Raw genomic sequence first — 16,352 nt, forward strand, 5'->3', positions numbered from 1 at the left:
TGACAAATGGTCACAAAACTGATTCTGATTCATAATAGTTTATTTCAGTCTTGAAAAAGTATATACAGTTTGCCTTCTCCAAGCATGTATGTAATAAGACCCAGATTTAATGAGCAGCATGGACATACAGGTCTTTAAATTTTGTGTCAAGTGTGCTAAAGTAGCTGTGGGTATTTACTGCTGTGGAAGTGCACTGAATGTGCCTCTAACTCATTTGTGCAAGGTTAGCAATGGCCAAGTAGACCAGGGACATTGAGGCAACATCTAGAACATATGTAGGAAAGCTGCCAAGTGGGAAACAGTGTCTCCTACCTGTAATCCTATCTACTCAGGAAGCTGCAATCCACAGATTGAGGTTCAAAGCCAGCCTGGCCAGAAAGATCTATGACATTCTTATCTCCATTTAACCACTAAAAAGCCAGAAGTGTAATTGTGGCTCACATGGTGGATTGCCACCTTGAGTGGAAAAATTTAAAGGATAACACCCAAGGCCCTGAATTCAGGCCCCAGTACCAGCACAAAAAGGGAAAGAGAAGGGGAAAAAAAGATAAAAGAAGGAAGAGACAGAAATATTCTAGGTAGAAAGAAACAAAAGCAAATTTAAGGCTTCAAAGGTTCATTTGTTTTTTTGCCAATCCTGGGGCTTGAACTCCGCCTGGGCACTGTCCCTGAGCTCCTTTTGTTCAAGGCTAGCACTCCATCACTTGAGCCACAGTGCCACCTCCGTCTCTTTCTGTGATTAATTGGAGATAAAAGTCTCAAGGACTTTTCTGCCCAGGCTGGTTTAGAGCTGCAGTCCTCAGATCTTAGCCTCCTGAGTAGCTAGAATTACCAGTGCCCAGCAGTTTGTTTTTAAGAAAAGGACATTTTATGTAGGGGACTTGGAAGCTCTTTGTACCTGACAGAAAAACAGGAGTGTCATCCAAGGATGCTGGGTTGGAAAAGAGTCTGGTTCATGAAGAGCTTTCTTTACCTTTTCCATCTTAAAAAAAAATTTTTTTTTACAGATAGATTTGGTGATATACAATTTAGATATCATACAATAAATATACAGCCTTTAGAATATATTCACATCACCAATTTAGATTTGGTCAAATTTTGAACATTTTCATCAACCCTGTGCCCTTTGGCTGCCATCCTCCAACTTTCCTGGCCCTAAGCAATTGCCTAAACTACTTTCTGTCTCTTTATAAGTTACCTGCTTCATATAAATTGAATCATATCTTTTGTGTTTTTTTTTATGACTGGCTTCTAACTTAACATAATGTTTTTAAGTTGTAGCCACATCATAGCATTTTGGTTGCCATTACATAGCTTAAATCCACATTTTATTTATTCATTCATCAGCAAATGGACATTTGGATTGTTTCCACTTTTTGTGGCTATTATGAATAATGCTGCTATGAGCATTTATTTGTGTGGACGTATGATTTTGTTTCTCTTGTATATATGCATACCTAGCAGGGAAATTGCTGAGTAGTATGGTAATTGTCTAACCTTGCAAGGCATTGCCAGATTGTTCCCACTTTACTTTCCCACCAGCAGTGTCCAAGGGTTCCAGTTTCTTCAAATCTTTGATTTTCTACAATCTGAATATGGTATGCCTATGTATAGATTTTGTCTCCCTTGATTTCTTTGAGGTTTTAAGAATTGTTAAATAGGGTCTGAGCTCTGCAGTTCTGCACTCGGTCTCCCCTATTATACAGGAGCCCTACTGATATGGGAAGGCATAGTAGGAGGGGCAGTGCCCTGCTATCCTGATTAGGTCCAGTCTTGTAGTAAGCCAGTGCCCTGAGCTGTTTCTTTGACAGATGCTTCTCAGATGCTTTTTCCTCCTCTTTGGTGACAGAGGAATGCTACATAAGCTGGAATTAGACATTCAGTTTGGCCCTAGTGAAATGTTTTCTTGTTAGCCAGTTTTTATTTAGAATAGGTGCTCTGGGCCAGGCACTGGTGCTTCACACCTATAATCCTAAGTACTCAGGAGACAGAGATCTGAGGATAGTGGTTTGAAGCCAGTCTGGGAAGGAAAGTCCATGAAATTCATACCTCTGATGAACCAGAAAAAAGTCAGGACTGGAGATATGGCTCAAGTGGTAGAGCATTAGCTTTAAGCAAAAAAGCTGAACAAGAGTTCAAGGCTCTGAGTTCAAGCTCCAGTACCTGCAAACTCACCCTAATACGTGTGTGTGCATGCATGCAGACAGAGACAGACAGACAGACAGACAGACAGAGACACACACACACTCAAGAATGGGTGCTCTGGGCTTATTTTATTTATTATTTTTATTTATTTATTTATTGTCAGTTTAGGGGCCTGAACTCTGGGCCTGGGCGCTGTCCCTCAGCTCTTCAGCTCAAGGCTAGCACTCTACCATTTGAGCCACAGCACCACTTCCGGCTTTTTCTGCTGAGGAATCGAACGCAGGGCCTCATATATGCAAGGCAAGCACTCTACCACTTAGCCACCTTCCCAGCCCCTCTGGCTTATTTTAAAACAGTTGCTTTCCCCTTTCACTGGACAGAAGATTTTTCTTTGCTCTTCATTGCGAGAACCTGTTAGGACACTTAAGAGATAAAACTCTAAAAAAAATATATCCCTCATCCTCGGACAGCCCTGTTGGAATTTTTTTCTTGTAATATAAGAGATTGAACTGAGGGCCTCACACTTGCGAGGCAGGTGCTCTACCACCTGAACCAATCTGCCAGCCCTCTCTTGGAATTTTAACTTTTAAACTTGACCACACTGAGCCATAAATCCCATAAAGATTTTGCCTTCTGTGTTTTTTTTTTTTTTTTTGGTGACAGAGTCTTGCTATATAGTTCAGGCTGGCCTCTGCCTCCTAATTACTGGAATTATATATGTGAGCCACCACAGAAAGATTCTAGAAGTTTCTCCTCTAGGCTGTATTGTATTTGCTTATTTGTCTTGCCAGTTTTGTAGGCAGTGGTTTGTGACCCGCGCAACCTCTCCCCTGTTCTGATGGATCTAAGAATAGTTGATAATTAAGCAGTTTTCTTGTTTGTTTGTTTGTTTTTGGGGGGTCCAGTTGTGGGTCTGAACTCTGGGCCTGGGTGCTGTCCCTCAGCTCTTCAGCTCAAGGCTAGCACTCTACCACTTGAGCCACAGCGCCACTTCCGACTTTTTTTTTCTGCTTATATGGTGCTGAGGAATTGAACCCAGGGCCTCAAGCATGCAACGCAAGTGCTCTACCACTTAGCCACCTTCCCAGCCCTTTAAGCCGTTTTCTTGTTCTGAGGTTGAGAATTGTTTTATGTTATGGTACTTGGATTTAAACTCATGGCCTTGTGCTAGACAGGTGCTCTACCACTTGAACCATACCCCTATCCCCTTTTGCTCTTTAGTTAATTTTCCAGGTAGAATCGTTGGGTTCTTTTTGTTGTGGGTTTTTTTGTTTGTTGCTGTTGTTGTTGTTACTGTTGTTTTGTTGGTTGTGAGGCTTGAACTCAGGGCCTGGGTGCTGTCTCTGAGCTTTTTCACTCAAGATTAGTTCTCTACTACTTTGATTCACTTCCAGTTTTCTGGTGGTTAATTGGCAATAAGAGTCTCATGGACTTTCCTGCCTAGGTTGGCCTTTGAACCACAATCCTTAAATCTCAGCCTTCCAAGTGGCTAGGATTACAGGATGAGCCACTGATATACAACTTGAATCCTTGGTTTTTGTCTTTGGTGTTTTTCTTGCACAGACCGGCCTTGAACCACAGTCCTCCCAATCTCCACCTCCTGAGTAGCTGAGTTTACAAGCATGAGCCATTTCATTTGACTTTTGAGAGTGATAACATTTTAGATCCTTATGTGCCTGTCTAGAAATCAGAAATTCCTACTTTGCTAAATATAAGCCTAGATGCTTTTTGTTTCCCGGGGTTGTTTTTGTGTTTGGAGGAACTGTTGTTACAAATGCATTACTCACCTAGCTTTTGTATTACTCATTCCTAGTGTATTTAGTAATGCAGTTAGCTTTTGTGCAGGTACTGGAGCCTGAACTCAGAGCCTTGTTCACTTGCTTGGCTTTTTCACTCAAGGCTGGTGCTCAACCATTTGAGCCACACTTCTACTTGCAACTTTTTGGTTGTCTCATGGACTTTCCTGCTGTACTGACTTTGAACATTGATCCTCAGATCTCAGTCTCCTGAGTAGCTAGGATTACTGGCATGAACTACCAATGACCAACCCTGCAATCTTTATAAATCTGTTAGCCCTCGTTGTATTTTAAAATATTTATTTTTCTTGCCTGATTTCTCTGGCTAGAATTTCAGTGCTAGGTTGAATAGAATTTGCAAGAGAATTTTTGTCTCATTTCTAATCTTAGGTGGAAACATTTAGTTTTTCTCTAAGTGTGTTAGCTGTGTTCTTTTTTATTTTCTGTTTGGTTTGCTTTTGTTTTTGTAGATACTGTTCATTTAATTGAATAGACTCACTTCTGTACTAGCTACAATGGTAACATTTTTGCAAAACTCTACTATGAGAGCCAGGATGTTCACATTGATGATATTCCACAAATATTACTGTTATTCAGATTTCCTTAATTTTACTTGTCTTCATTTGTGTTTGTATATTAACTTATACCTGTCTATGCTGCAGTAAGGATCAGATACCAAGTTTGTCGGAGTTATTTGTTCCATTTGTTGCTCTATAAATGCTATATATGCAGCAGAGATGGTTTAACCATCACTTTGTCATCCTGATGCTTCTCAGTGCTGAGCACAGTGCCTAGCACAGAGAAGATGTGATTAGTGTATATCTTTGGAATAGATGAAATCGAATATGGAAGGAGAAAGACTAGTTAACAAATTATTAGAAGAATGTCAGTATTAGAATAGAAACATCTGGATGGGAATGGTTGCAGAGGAAGGAAGGAATGAAGGAAAGGAAAGGAAAACAAAAATGACAAAGAAGAGTGAAAGAGGAGACAATATGAGGCAAGCAATGAGAATTTCAAAACTAGCTCTGACAGGAGGAACAGTCACAGTGAAAATATCTGCCCTCATCTCTTTTTTATACCTTCTTATATGTAAGATGTGTAAGTAGTGCCTGGAATACAATGGTGGGCAGTAAATGTTGATGAGTGAGTGGATGAACAAGTGGATATTAGAAGGTGATGATTTCTTAGAAGCATCATATGTTTAAAGTAATAATAGAATATTGAAGCAGATAAGGCTAAGACTGTGGAAAAAGGAGGGGCCTTGGATTTTATAGCTTCCACACAGAAAGCTCACAATAAACAGAAACCATAGCCTATCAGCTAGAACACAGGAGGGTGCAGTCAAGGAAAGAAGTTGCATGCTTCAGAAGGCTAAAGGAAATAACTAGACAAGACCTTTCAAATTAGAGATTAAGAGAACAAGAGTAATCCCAGAAAGACCAATTTAAATAGAGCAGTGAAGTGTAAGCCCTATTTGAATATGAGGAATGAGTGGACAAATAAGAAAATTTCCCTTTAGAAGTCAAGTGTCGGAGGAGGCTGAGATTTGAGCATCGTGGTTCAAAGCCAGCCCAGGCAGGAAAGTCTGTAAGACTCTTATTTCCAATTAACCTGCCAGAAAACCAGAAGTGGAGTTGTGGCTCAAGCAGTAGAGAGTGCTTGCTTTGAACTGAGAAGTCAAAGGACAGTGTCCAAGCCCAGAGTTCAAGCCCCATGACTGACCCCCCCCCCAAAAAAAAATTCCCTACAGAGCTAGAGCTCTGAGAAGGGAAGTGTAGTTTGTTTTGTATTTTCTTATTACTTTGTAGGAGTACTGAGAATGGAGTTTCTTAAGCAACGCCTACCTTGCCTATGGTCATAAAGCACAGAGGGGCATATAACACAGAAGTTGGGGACCTCCAAGTCAAACAAGTCACACTCCTTGTTACATCATGCTATACTGAATAGGAAGTAGTCTAGCCAATTAATTTTTGTGTGCGAAATAAAATAACAGTAGCACTATTGATTAATTAGTCATGTCTGACTGGAAACAGCTTACTGCCTAGAACAATTAGAAATGCAACATTGGGAGTTTAATAAAAGACAATGGTTTTGTTTTGCTTTGTTTGTGCTCTCCTGGGGCTTGCACTCAGGGCCGAGACATTGTCCCTGAGCTTTTAAGTTCAAAGCTACCTTTCTATAACTTGAGCCACAGCTCCTCCAATCCTGGCAGTTTGGTGGTCAATTGGAGATAAAAGCCTCATGGACTTTCTTGCCCAGACTGGCTTTGAATGGTGATCCTCAGATCTCAGCCTCTTGAGTTACAGGCATAAGCCATCAGCACCCAGCTATAAAATAGAAGTTTTGCCAGTTATGTTGGTACTAATCTTTAGTCTCAGTAACACAGAAGGCATTGGTAGGAGGAATGTGTTAAAAAAAAAATCAGCCCGAACAAAAATTTAGCAAGACCTCATCTCAACAACTCAAGCTGGGCATGGTGATATTTTTTTGTAATCCCAGATAACTTGGGAAGCAGGAGCAGGAAGGTAAAGATTGAGAGGAGTCCAAGGCCAAGGTTGGCTGTGGTCAAAACTGTGAGACCTTATCTTTTTTTTTTTTTAATTGTTTGTTTTTGGGTCCGGTCGTGGGGCCTGAACTCTGGGCCTGGGTGCTGTCCCTCAGCTCTTCGGCTCAAGGCGAGCGAGCGCTCTACCACTTGAGCCACAGCGCCACTTCCGGCTTTTTTCTTTTTGCTTATGTGGTGCTGAGGAATCGAACCCAGGGCTTCATGCATACAAGGCAAGCACTCTACCGCTGAGCCACCTTCCCAGCCCCCTGTGAGACCTTATCTAACGAATAATCAAAGTGAGAAAAGACTTGGGATGTAGCTCAAGTGGTAAAGTGCTGCCTTGAGTGCAAAGCTTTGAATTCAGATTCCAGTACTGAAAAACAAAGTGTGTGGGGGGGGTATTCAATCTTCTTCTGTGATCTTTTCTTCTATTTCTCTTTGGCCTCCTGTAATCCCAGCTACTCAAGAGGCTGAGATATGGAGGACTACAGTTCAAAGCTAGTCTGGGCAGAAAAGCATATAAGATTCTATCTCCAAAACATCCAGCAGAATTCTTGGCTGGAGGTATAGTATAAATGGTAGAGCACTAGCTGAGCAAGAAAGCCAAGTAAAACAAAAGGTTCTGTGTTCAATATCCTAGTACCAGAAAAAGAAAACAAAAAATTGCTGTAGAGTAGTATATATTTATAAATATTTTCTCCCAGTTTCATGTTTCATTATGTCACATTTCACTAACACACATTGAATGTTCATTATGGAATTTCAAAACATTTTGTGTATAATTTGTAACTACTCTTATATTTACTAAGACTTAAAAAGAAGTTTGGGACCAGGTATCAGTGGCTCACGCCTATAATCCTAGCTACTTAGAAGGCTGAGTTCTGAGGATCACCAAGAGTCTGTGAGACTCTTAACTCCAATAAACAACCAAAAAGCCAGAGATGAAGCTGTGGCTCAAGTGGTAGAGTGCTAGCCTTGAGCACAAAGCTCAGGGACAGCACCCAGGCACAAAGTTCAAGCCCCAGCACTGGCACAAACAAAAAAGAAAAAAAAAAGGCTGGAAAGGTGGCTCAGTGGTAGAGCGCTTGCCTTGCATGCATGAGGCCCTGGGTTTGATTCCTCAGCACCACATAAGCAGAAAAAGTCTGAAGTGGTGGTATGGCTCAAGTGGTAGAGCGCTAGCCTTGAGCTGAAGAGCTGAGGAACAGTGTCCAGGCCCAGAGTTCAGGCCTCATGACTGACAAAAAAAAAAGAAAGAAAAAAAGTTTTATAAAGCAAGGTGTGAGATCACCTTGACAATAAAATTAAATTAAAATAAAGCAACATGTGCAGCATTATTATAAAATGTTACCTTAGTGATAGAGTATTGCCCCATCCCCAGTTCTATAAAAAAAAAACAAGATATTAGAGTGACTGGGTAAAGATACATAAGATGAAGATTCTGTATCTGAGAGGAATTGTGATGGTGAAAGGAAAAGCCCAGCCAGGCTCATCACTAATCAGGAATCTAAGATCTAAGGATCACAGTGTGAAGCCAGCCCAGCAAGAGTCGATAAAACTTTTGTTTCCACCAAACTACCAACAAAGATGGAAGCAGAGCTGTGGCTCAAGTGGTAGAACACAGGGACAGACCCCAGGACCTGAGGTCAAGTTCCAGGACAGGTGCTTGCGCGTGTGCATACACCAACACACGAAGTAGAAGGTATGAATGTGAAAAGGGGACTGGAGGAGGAGGGAGAAGGGCAGTGGGAGAATGTCTGTAAAGAACTTTAAAAGGGGTCTGGGAAGTTGGCTCAGTGGTAGAGCGCTTGCCTTGCATGCGTGAGGCCCTGGGTTCGATTCCTCAGCACCACATAAGCAAAAAGAAAAAAGCCAGAAGTGGCTCTGTGGCTCAAGTGGTAGAGCGCTGGCCTTGAGCTGAAGAGCTGAGGGACAGCGCTCAGGCCCAGAGTTCAGGCCCCATGACCGAACCCCCCCCCCCAAAAAAAAAGAACTTTAAAAGGGGGACAGGGGAGTAAGAATGACTAATGGTGTGTATATTATCAAATACTTGTATTTGTAAGAAGGTACATATAGAAAAGCATGGTAATATCATAACAAATCTGAACACATTAATAAGAGAAAAATGATACGCAAGGAACTAGTTGTTGCCTTAAGGTAAAGGAGCAGGATGGTTGGGCCAGTGGTTGAAAAGAAATTTACTGCTGGGCGCTGGTGACTAATCTTAGCTACTCAGGCAGCTGAGATCTGAGCATCGAGGTTCCAAGCCAGTCCCCTCTGAAAAGCCACCGTGAGATTCATCTCCAGTCAACCACCAGAAAACCAGAAGTACTATGGCTCAAAGTAGTAGAGCACTCGAGCAAAAGAGCTCAGGGATAGCACCCAGGCCCTGAGTTCAAGCCCTGCAACCAGCCAAAAAAAAAATTTACTTACTACATTACAGTATATATTCTTTGTATCTTTTTAATTTTTTGTCTGTGCCAGTATTGGGGCTTGAACTCTGGGCTTGAGCTTTTTCACTCAAAGCACTACTACCACTTAAGCTACAGTTCCATTTCTAGGTTTTTGGTGGTAAATTGGAAATGAGTGAGTCATAATTCTACTTCTGGCTTTTTGGTGGCTAAATTGGAGATAAGAGTCTCATGGAGCCAGATGCTGGTGGCTCATGCTTATAATTCTAGCTATTCAGGAGCCTGAGATCTGAGGATCACAGTTCAAAGCTAGCCCCAGCAGAAAAGTCTATGAGACTCATCTCCAATAAACTACTCCAAAAAAAAAAAGCCAGAAGTCACTCTGTGGCTCAAATGGTAGGGCACCAGCCTTGAGCACAGAGAGGCTCAGGGACGGCACCCAGTCCCTGGGTTCAAGCCCCAGCACTGGCAAAAAAAAAAAAGTCTCATGGACTTTCCTGCCCCAGGCTGGATTCACCAGATCGTCAGATCTCGGTCTTCTGAGTAGTTGGATTACAGGTATGAGCCACCGACGTTCAGTCCTTTCAAAAAAAAAAAATATATATATATATATACAGTACTTATTCAATTTTAGTTCAAACATATGTACATGGAAGTCATTTATCATTTATGAAAGATGCCTGCAGAAATTTCAGTATCATTTCTAACCTCAGTAACACATAGGAAATGAAAGGAGGACACACTTTTGTTGACGGGGCCTTTCACCTTGAGTGCCAGCTTTTCTGGAAAGTTACATGGAGTGTGATTGAATATACTCAGCACAGAATTAATGCTGTGCTCCTCGCCCTCTTCCAAGGCCTCACGTGCCTTCCTGCTTTTGTGTCTTACGAGGACCAGCTCAAGTTTTGTTCAGATATTTTGTTTTGTTGGGGAAAAAAAATCCTTTCCTTAATTTTCTTTGTATTTTAACTCTTAGTAAATGGTACCTATATTTGTATTGGGAAAGATAATTTGTATATATAAATAGTTCTCACCAAGACATTTATTCAGGCCCTTTACATAGGAGGAAACAAAACCTACCTTTGTACCCCCTCTTTGGGATATTTAGAGAGAGGGCTAATTGAATAACTTTCTTTTTTTCCTCAAAACTATATTTTCCCCAACATTTTGAAGAGAATAATTTGAGTCTTACTACTTAATTAAAAGTATGTAAACCTGTCAAAGGCACTTAAGTGTTCAACACATCCTGTTTCATAAAAATGGGGTAGCGTGCTCTCTTTCTTTTCTTTTTTTTTTTTTTGTCTTGTCAGTCATGGGGCTTGAACTCTGGGCCTGTGCCCTGGCCCTCAGCTCTTCAGCTCAAAATGAGCACTCTACCACTTGAGCCACAGCACCACTTCCAGTTGTCTGGTGGTTAATTGGAGATAAGAGTCTCCTGGGGGCTGGGAAGGGTGGCTCAGTGGTAGAATGCTCGCCTTGCATACATGAGGCCCTGGGTTTGATTCCTCAGCACCACCTAAGCAGAAAAAGCTGGAAGTGGAGTTTAGGCCCCACAACCAAAAAAAAAAAAAAAAGAGTCATGGACTTTCCTGCTCAGGCTGGCTTTTGATTGTGATCCTCAGATCTCAACCTCCTTAGTAGCTAGGATTACAGCCATGAGCCACTAGCACCCAGCTTCATCTGCTCTGTTTTGTTGTTTTTTTTTATCACTGGTATAAATGATTGGAATGTACAAATGTGGCTTGTATTTAGCTGACTCATGAATTCTCTTTCTTAAGACTCTAGTCTCCTCCTCAAGGCTTGCCTTCATTTCAGTTGTTGAGGGAGGGCAAACCTGGTCAGCCTGCATGAGTGTGGCACCATGCAGTGCTGCCAAGATACCCTGTTACCCTCAGCGCATGGCCACCGCTGCTTCTCTAGGCTAAATGTGGCTGTACAGCTTCCTCCAAACCTCAGGGGTATGTTCTGCTATGGGAGAGGGTTGCAGCACCTGTCTAGAGCAGGTGCTTTTTTTTTAGATTCGCTTTTTCTGTGATGATGGTAGAGGTTCTGTTCCTGTTTTGAATTTGTTCCTAGACTACCTCTCCCATCACAGTAAATTCTTCTCCTTTTAAATTCAGTAAATGCCTATGCTTGTGTTTCGTTGTCCCAGAAGCCAACATAGCTCATTAGGAACCAGCATATTCTCCAAGACTCAGATAAAGCTTGGCTAGCCATGTTTAAGATGTTCTTTTGATCCTGTTCTAGGTACAGTGTTAGTCTATGAAGTAGATGAGAGCATTCTCAAGACTCATGATTATTTGGATATGTCCCTAAAATGTTACTTGTTTTACCATCTTATTAAAATTGATATTTTCTACTTCATTATTTTCAGTTTTCCTTCATCTCAAAAGTTACTTATTGTGAGGCACCAGTGATTCATGTCTATAAATCCTAGCTACTCAGGAGGTTCAAAGCCAACCTGGGCAAGAAAGTCTGTGAGACTGTTATCTACAGTTAACCAGCAAAAAGCTGAAAGTAGAATTGTGGCTCAAATGGTAAAGCATTACCCTGAGCACAAAAGCTCAGAGACAGAACCAGGCCCTGAATTCAAGTCTCAGAACACCCTGCCCCCCCCCACATACTTTATTTTTTTATTTTTGGGTCCGGTCATGAGACCTGAAGTCTGGGCCTGGGCGCTGTCCCTCAGCTCTTCAGCTCAAGGCTAGCACTCTACCATTTGAGCCACAGCATCACTTCCAGCTTTCTTTTTATTTTTGCTTATGTGGTGCTGGGGAATCGAACCCAGGCTCTCATGCATGCAAGGCAAGCGCTCTACCACTGAGCCACCTTCCCAGCCCCCCCCCCCCACACACCTTATTTACTTAGTGTCTATAACTCCAAGATGCATCTGTCTAAATGATTTAAATGATTTTCTTAAAATGAAAAATAATGTTTCCTAATTGGTCTTTTATTTTAGAGAGAGCAAAATGTGACAAAATGTGTGCTTTTATTTGTTTTGCGTTGCTATAACAAAACATGAGACTGGGTGTTTATAAAGAACAAGTTTTATTTCTCATGGTTATGGTGACCAGGAAGTTCCAAAGTTGAGATCCTGGAGAGCAGGTATTTAGAAAGAATCAGTCTCAGGGCTGGGAAGGTGACTCAGTGGTAGAGGGCTTGCCTTGCATGCCTGAGGCCCTGGGTTCGATTCCCCAGCACCACATAAGCAAAAAGAAAAAAAGCTGGAAGTGGTGCTATGGCTCAAGTGGTAGAGCTCTAGCCTTGAGCTGAAGAGCTGAGGGACAGTGCCCAGGCCCAGAGTTCAGGTCTCATGACCAGACCCAAAAAAACAAATTAAAAAAAAAAAAAAGAATCAGTATCAGCTGGCCACCGGTGGCTCACACCTGTAATCCTAACTACTCAGGAGGCTGAGATCTGAGGATCACGGTTCAAAGCCAGCCCGGGCTGGAAAGTCCATAAGACTCTTTTATTTTTTTGTCGGTCATGGGGCTTGAACTCGGCCTGAGCGCTGTCCCTCAGCTCTTCAGCTCAAGGTGAGTGCTCTACCACTTGAGCTGCAGTGCCACTTCCGGTTTTCCAGTGGTTTATGGAGTCTCACGGTCTTTCCTGCTCGGGCTGGCTTTGAACCGTGATCCTCAGATCTCAGCCTCCTGATTAGCTAGGATTACAGGCGTGAGCCACCGGCGCCCAGTTAAGAGTAAATTTCTTATTTAATTAATTAGTTAATTAATTTTTACTGGAGTACAGAATCTCGGCTGACCAGATCCTGCTTTTTTTTTTTGGTCAGTCATGGGGATTGAACTCTGGGCCTCAGTGCTGTCCCTCAGCTCTTCAGCTCAAGGCAAGTGCTCTACCACCTGAGCCACAGCACTGCTTCCGGTTTTCTGGTGGTTTATTGGAGATAAGAGTCTCATGGAGTTTCCTGCCCAGGCTGGCTTTGAACCATGATCCTCAGATCTCAGCCTCCTGAGTATCTAGGATTATAGGCGTGAACCACCCGCACCTGGCCATATTTTTTTAAATTATTTAAATTTCTTACTGTTTTTATAAAGGTGATAGACATAGGGGTTTCAGTTACATATCTTACGACTCTTTTTTATCAGGGCACTCATCCATTTATGAGGGTATAGCTACTGCTATCTGAACACCACTCATTAGGCCTTGCCTTCTGAGTGTTGAAATGAGGATTAAGTTTCTACTATGAATTTTAGGGTGCATGTTCTAGTTATAGCATGTGGGCTCTCAACTAATAAGTACAACAATTACACAGAACAGACTGTCATTCAATAGCCAACACTTACTGAGATTCTACTGTATGTTGGACACTGTAGTAGGCAGTAGTATATTAGTAAATGAGTACATGGGTAACTAAATAAGTGCTCACCATACTCTGAGTTTATAATCTAGCAGACAAACAATAAATAAAAATTGGGGAAATGTAAGTGCTAATATAAGTGTAAAAGGAGAGGCACAATTTGATAGGAGCCTATAATGAAAAGAAAGTACTGGGGAAGTTTTCCTTAAGAATGAAGGGAAGCCCAGCATGGTGGCATATACCTATTATCCTCATCCTTGTAGGTTGAGATCATGAGGTTCAGGCCAGCTAGAAGAAATGAAGGAAGGAAGAAAAGGAGCCAAAGGAAAGGAAGGCATTATTAAACAGAGACTGGTGCTGTGGAATAAGAGTACAGTGTAAGGCCTTGAAGAGGGAAAGAGTGGTATGTTTGGGGACTAAAGAAAAACAAGGGGACATGGAAGAGCAAATGAGGGAGGTGGGGGAGATGAGATTTATGCTGATAAAACAGGCGCATGGGACCTGATAGGCTTTGATAGAGATTTGGGACTTTTTACTGAGTTCCAGGAAGCCATTAGAGGATTTAAGGCACCATGACAAAAACCATACATTTAAAAAATTAACCCAGTGTATGCAGAAGAAAGAATGGGAGGGTTAAGAATTCAGTGTTGTGGGCTGGGAAGGTGGCTCAGTGGTAGAGTGCTTGTCTCACATGCATGAGGCCCTGGGTTCAATTCCTCAGCACCACATAAGCAGAAAAAGCCAGAAGTGGTGCTGTGGCTCAAGTGGTAGAGCACTAGCCTTGAGCTAAAGAGCTGAGGGACAGCGCCCAGGCCCAGAATTCAGACCCATGACCCACCCACCCCACCCCACCCTCCCAAAAAAAGAATTCAGTGTTGAGAATTGACATTGACATGTACTGGGGTATTGGAGATGGAGATCGAGGGATGAGGATAGACTTGTCTAAGGGTAGATTCTGCTTGCCAGTGATTTGGGGGTGAGAAGCTCTGGGAGTTTGGAGAGAAGCATTATAAACAATTTGCCTAGGGGGCTGAACGAACAGTGAACATTGAGGATTCCTGAAGGAAAGTGTTCCTTAGGCTTGAAGTTGCTTGAAAGACATCTAAATAGCAATATTAAGTAAACAGTAATCACACTAAGACCTTAAAAGGGATTTCTTAGCAAAACCTAAGTTTGGAAGCCATTGGCTTATCTAGGCAACATTGAAATTGATGAACTGAATTCACATGTTCTAGAAAGAAATGCAGTGAGAAGAGAAAGGCCGGTTGGAAAAACAGACTTGAACTTGTTGAGGACAAATGTTCTGTATAATTTTTATTAGTAACACTTCAGTTTTATAAGAATTGTTTCTCATAATAACCTTGGTTATTTTAACTGAAACTTTATAGTAATAGTGGAACCCTTTCCGTCTTGCCAGATCCATTGTCATCTATTTGTTTGTTTACTTATTTATTCCAGCTATTATTTATTCAAAGATGAATAAACTATAATTGACCTATTAAAGGTAATGTGACTGATATTTTCTAAGTATATGGGTAAGCAATGAGAAGAACTGGTAGGAAGAAGTATTCCTACTACAATTTTATCCTATAAGTGGCTGAGAGGATAGAGTTACATCTGTGCAGACATAAGAAGGAGGCTTGAGCCATGTGTCATTTCTTATAGATAGCTTTGGAATTAATTAGTGTTTCTTACTCAAGTGCTCTGTCTGGTGTCATCTCTGATTGCCAGAGTTTCTGTTTTAATTAGGATGGTAGGGATTGCCTTCTTTGCCACTAGGACAGATGATAAGAAACAGACCAGTTGGGGCTGGGGTACAGCCTAGCACTTGCCTAGCATGCTGTAGGCCTTGGGTTGGATCCCTCAGCTCTTTAAAAGAAAAGAGGATAAGTTAGACATTTAATTACAATTTAAGCCATTTGCCCTTCCAAAAGAATATTAAGGGGCTGGGAAGGTGGCTCAGTGGTAGAGCACTTGCCTTGCATGCCTGAGGCCCTGGGTTCGATTCCTCAGCACCACATAAGCAGAAAGAAAAGAAAAAAAAACGGAAGTGGCGCTGTGGCTCAAGTGGTAGAGCTCTAGCCTTGAGCTGAAGAGCTGAGGGACAGCGTCCAGGCCCAGAGTTCAGGCCCCACGACAGGACCCAAAAGAATATTAAGAAAATTTAAATGTAAGACTTTTAACTTAATTTCAATTTATATTAAACATTTGTAAAACATTTCAAATGATAGACTTCTATTCAGAATTTGTAAAGAAAGAACTTCTAAACTCACTAATATGACGCGTTTTAAGTAGGCAAAGAATTTGAATAGGCCAAAGATGACATATACATGAACATAATTCTACGTGATTAGACACTAGGGAGACACACAATCACAATAAGAGACCTCTGTGCACCTGTACAATTTTATGGTTGCTAAAACTAAAAAGTCTGGTATTATTCAGGGTTGATGAGTATGAGGAACAGCTGGAATTGTCATATTTTGCTAACAGGAATAGATGAAAAACAGTTTACATATAAACTGAATATATTAGAATACATCAAAATGAATGTATTAGAATATACTATATGTACGTATATATTAGAATGTATCAAACTAAAATTTGTAGTTTCTTAAAATTTAGACATATACATTCATACACACATACACATGCAAGCATTTTCACTCTATATTAACACAGGAAAGATGAAAACAGTTCTTTAAAGATCAATATGCAAATGTCTATAGCAGTCTGATTCATAATAGTGAACTACATGAAATTCCAAAATAGGCAGAGTAGGCATACCTTGGGAACTATGTCTTGGGAACCTAGGGGAGGGGACTGGCTGCAAACGACTTCGTGGAAACCTCTGTTGTTGTTTGCCAGTCCTGGGGCTGAACTCAGGGCCTGGGCACTGTCTCTGAGCTTCTTTTGCTAGCACTCTACCACTTGAGCCATAGCACCACTCCTGGCTTTTTCTGTGTATGTGGTACTGAGGAATCAAACCCATGGCTCATGCATGCTAGGCAAGCATTCTACCACTAAGCTACATTCCCAGCCCCATGGAAACCTCTGTTGTGGTGAACATACTCTGAATCATGATTGAGATGGCCATATGCATTTCTCAAAACTCTGTTGCGCTTTTTTTT

General features: G+C 41.6%; 1 protein-coding gene across 1 annotated transcript in view; it reads left to right on the forward strand.

Moving 5' to 3' along the window:
• The first annotated feature begins 10,764 nt into the window (after positions 1 to 10,764).
• The window catches only part of LOC105981809 (chromosome unknown open reading frame, human C16orf52), a 39,761-nt gene continuing 34,173 nt past the window's right edge, over positions 10,765 to 16,352 (forward strand). Inside the window, exon 1 of the mRNA XM_013011156.1 lies at positions 10,765 to 10,861. Within this exon, the coding sequence (XP_012866610.1) occupies positions 10,765 to 10,861 (97 nt within the window). The remainder of the gene's footprint in view (positions 10,862 to 16,352) is intronic.

The sequence above is a fragment of the Dipodomys ordii genome, unplaced genomic scaffold (genome assembly GCF_000151885.1).
Source record: "Dipodomys ordii isolate 6190 unplaced genomic scaffold, Dord_2.0 Scaffold14, whole genome shotgun sequence".
NCBI classification, from domain to species: Eukaryota; Metazoa; Chordata; class Mammalia; order Rodentia; family Heteromyidae; genus Dipodomys; species Dipodomys ordii.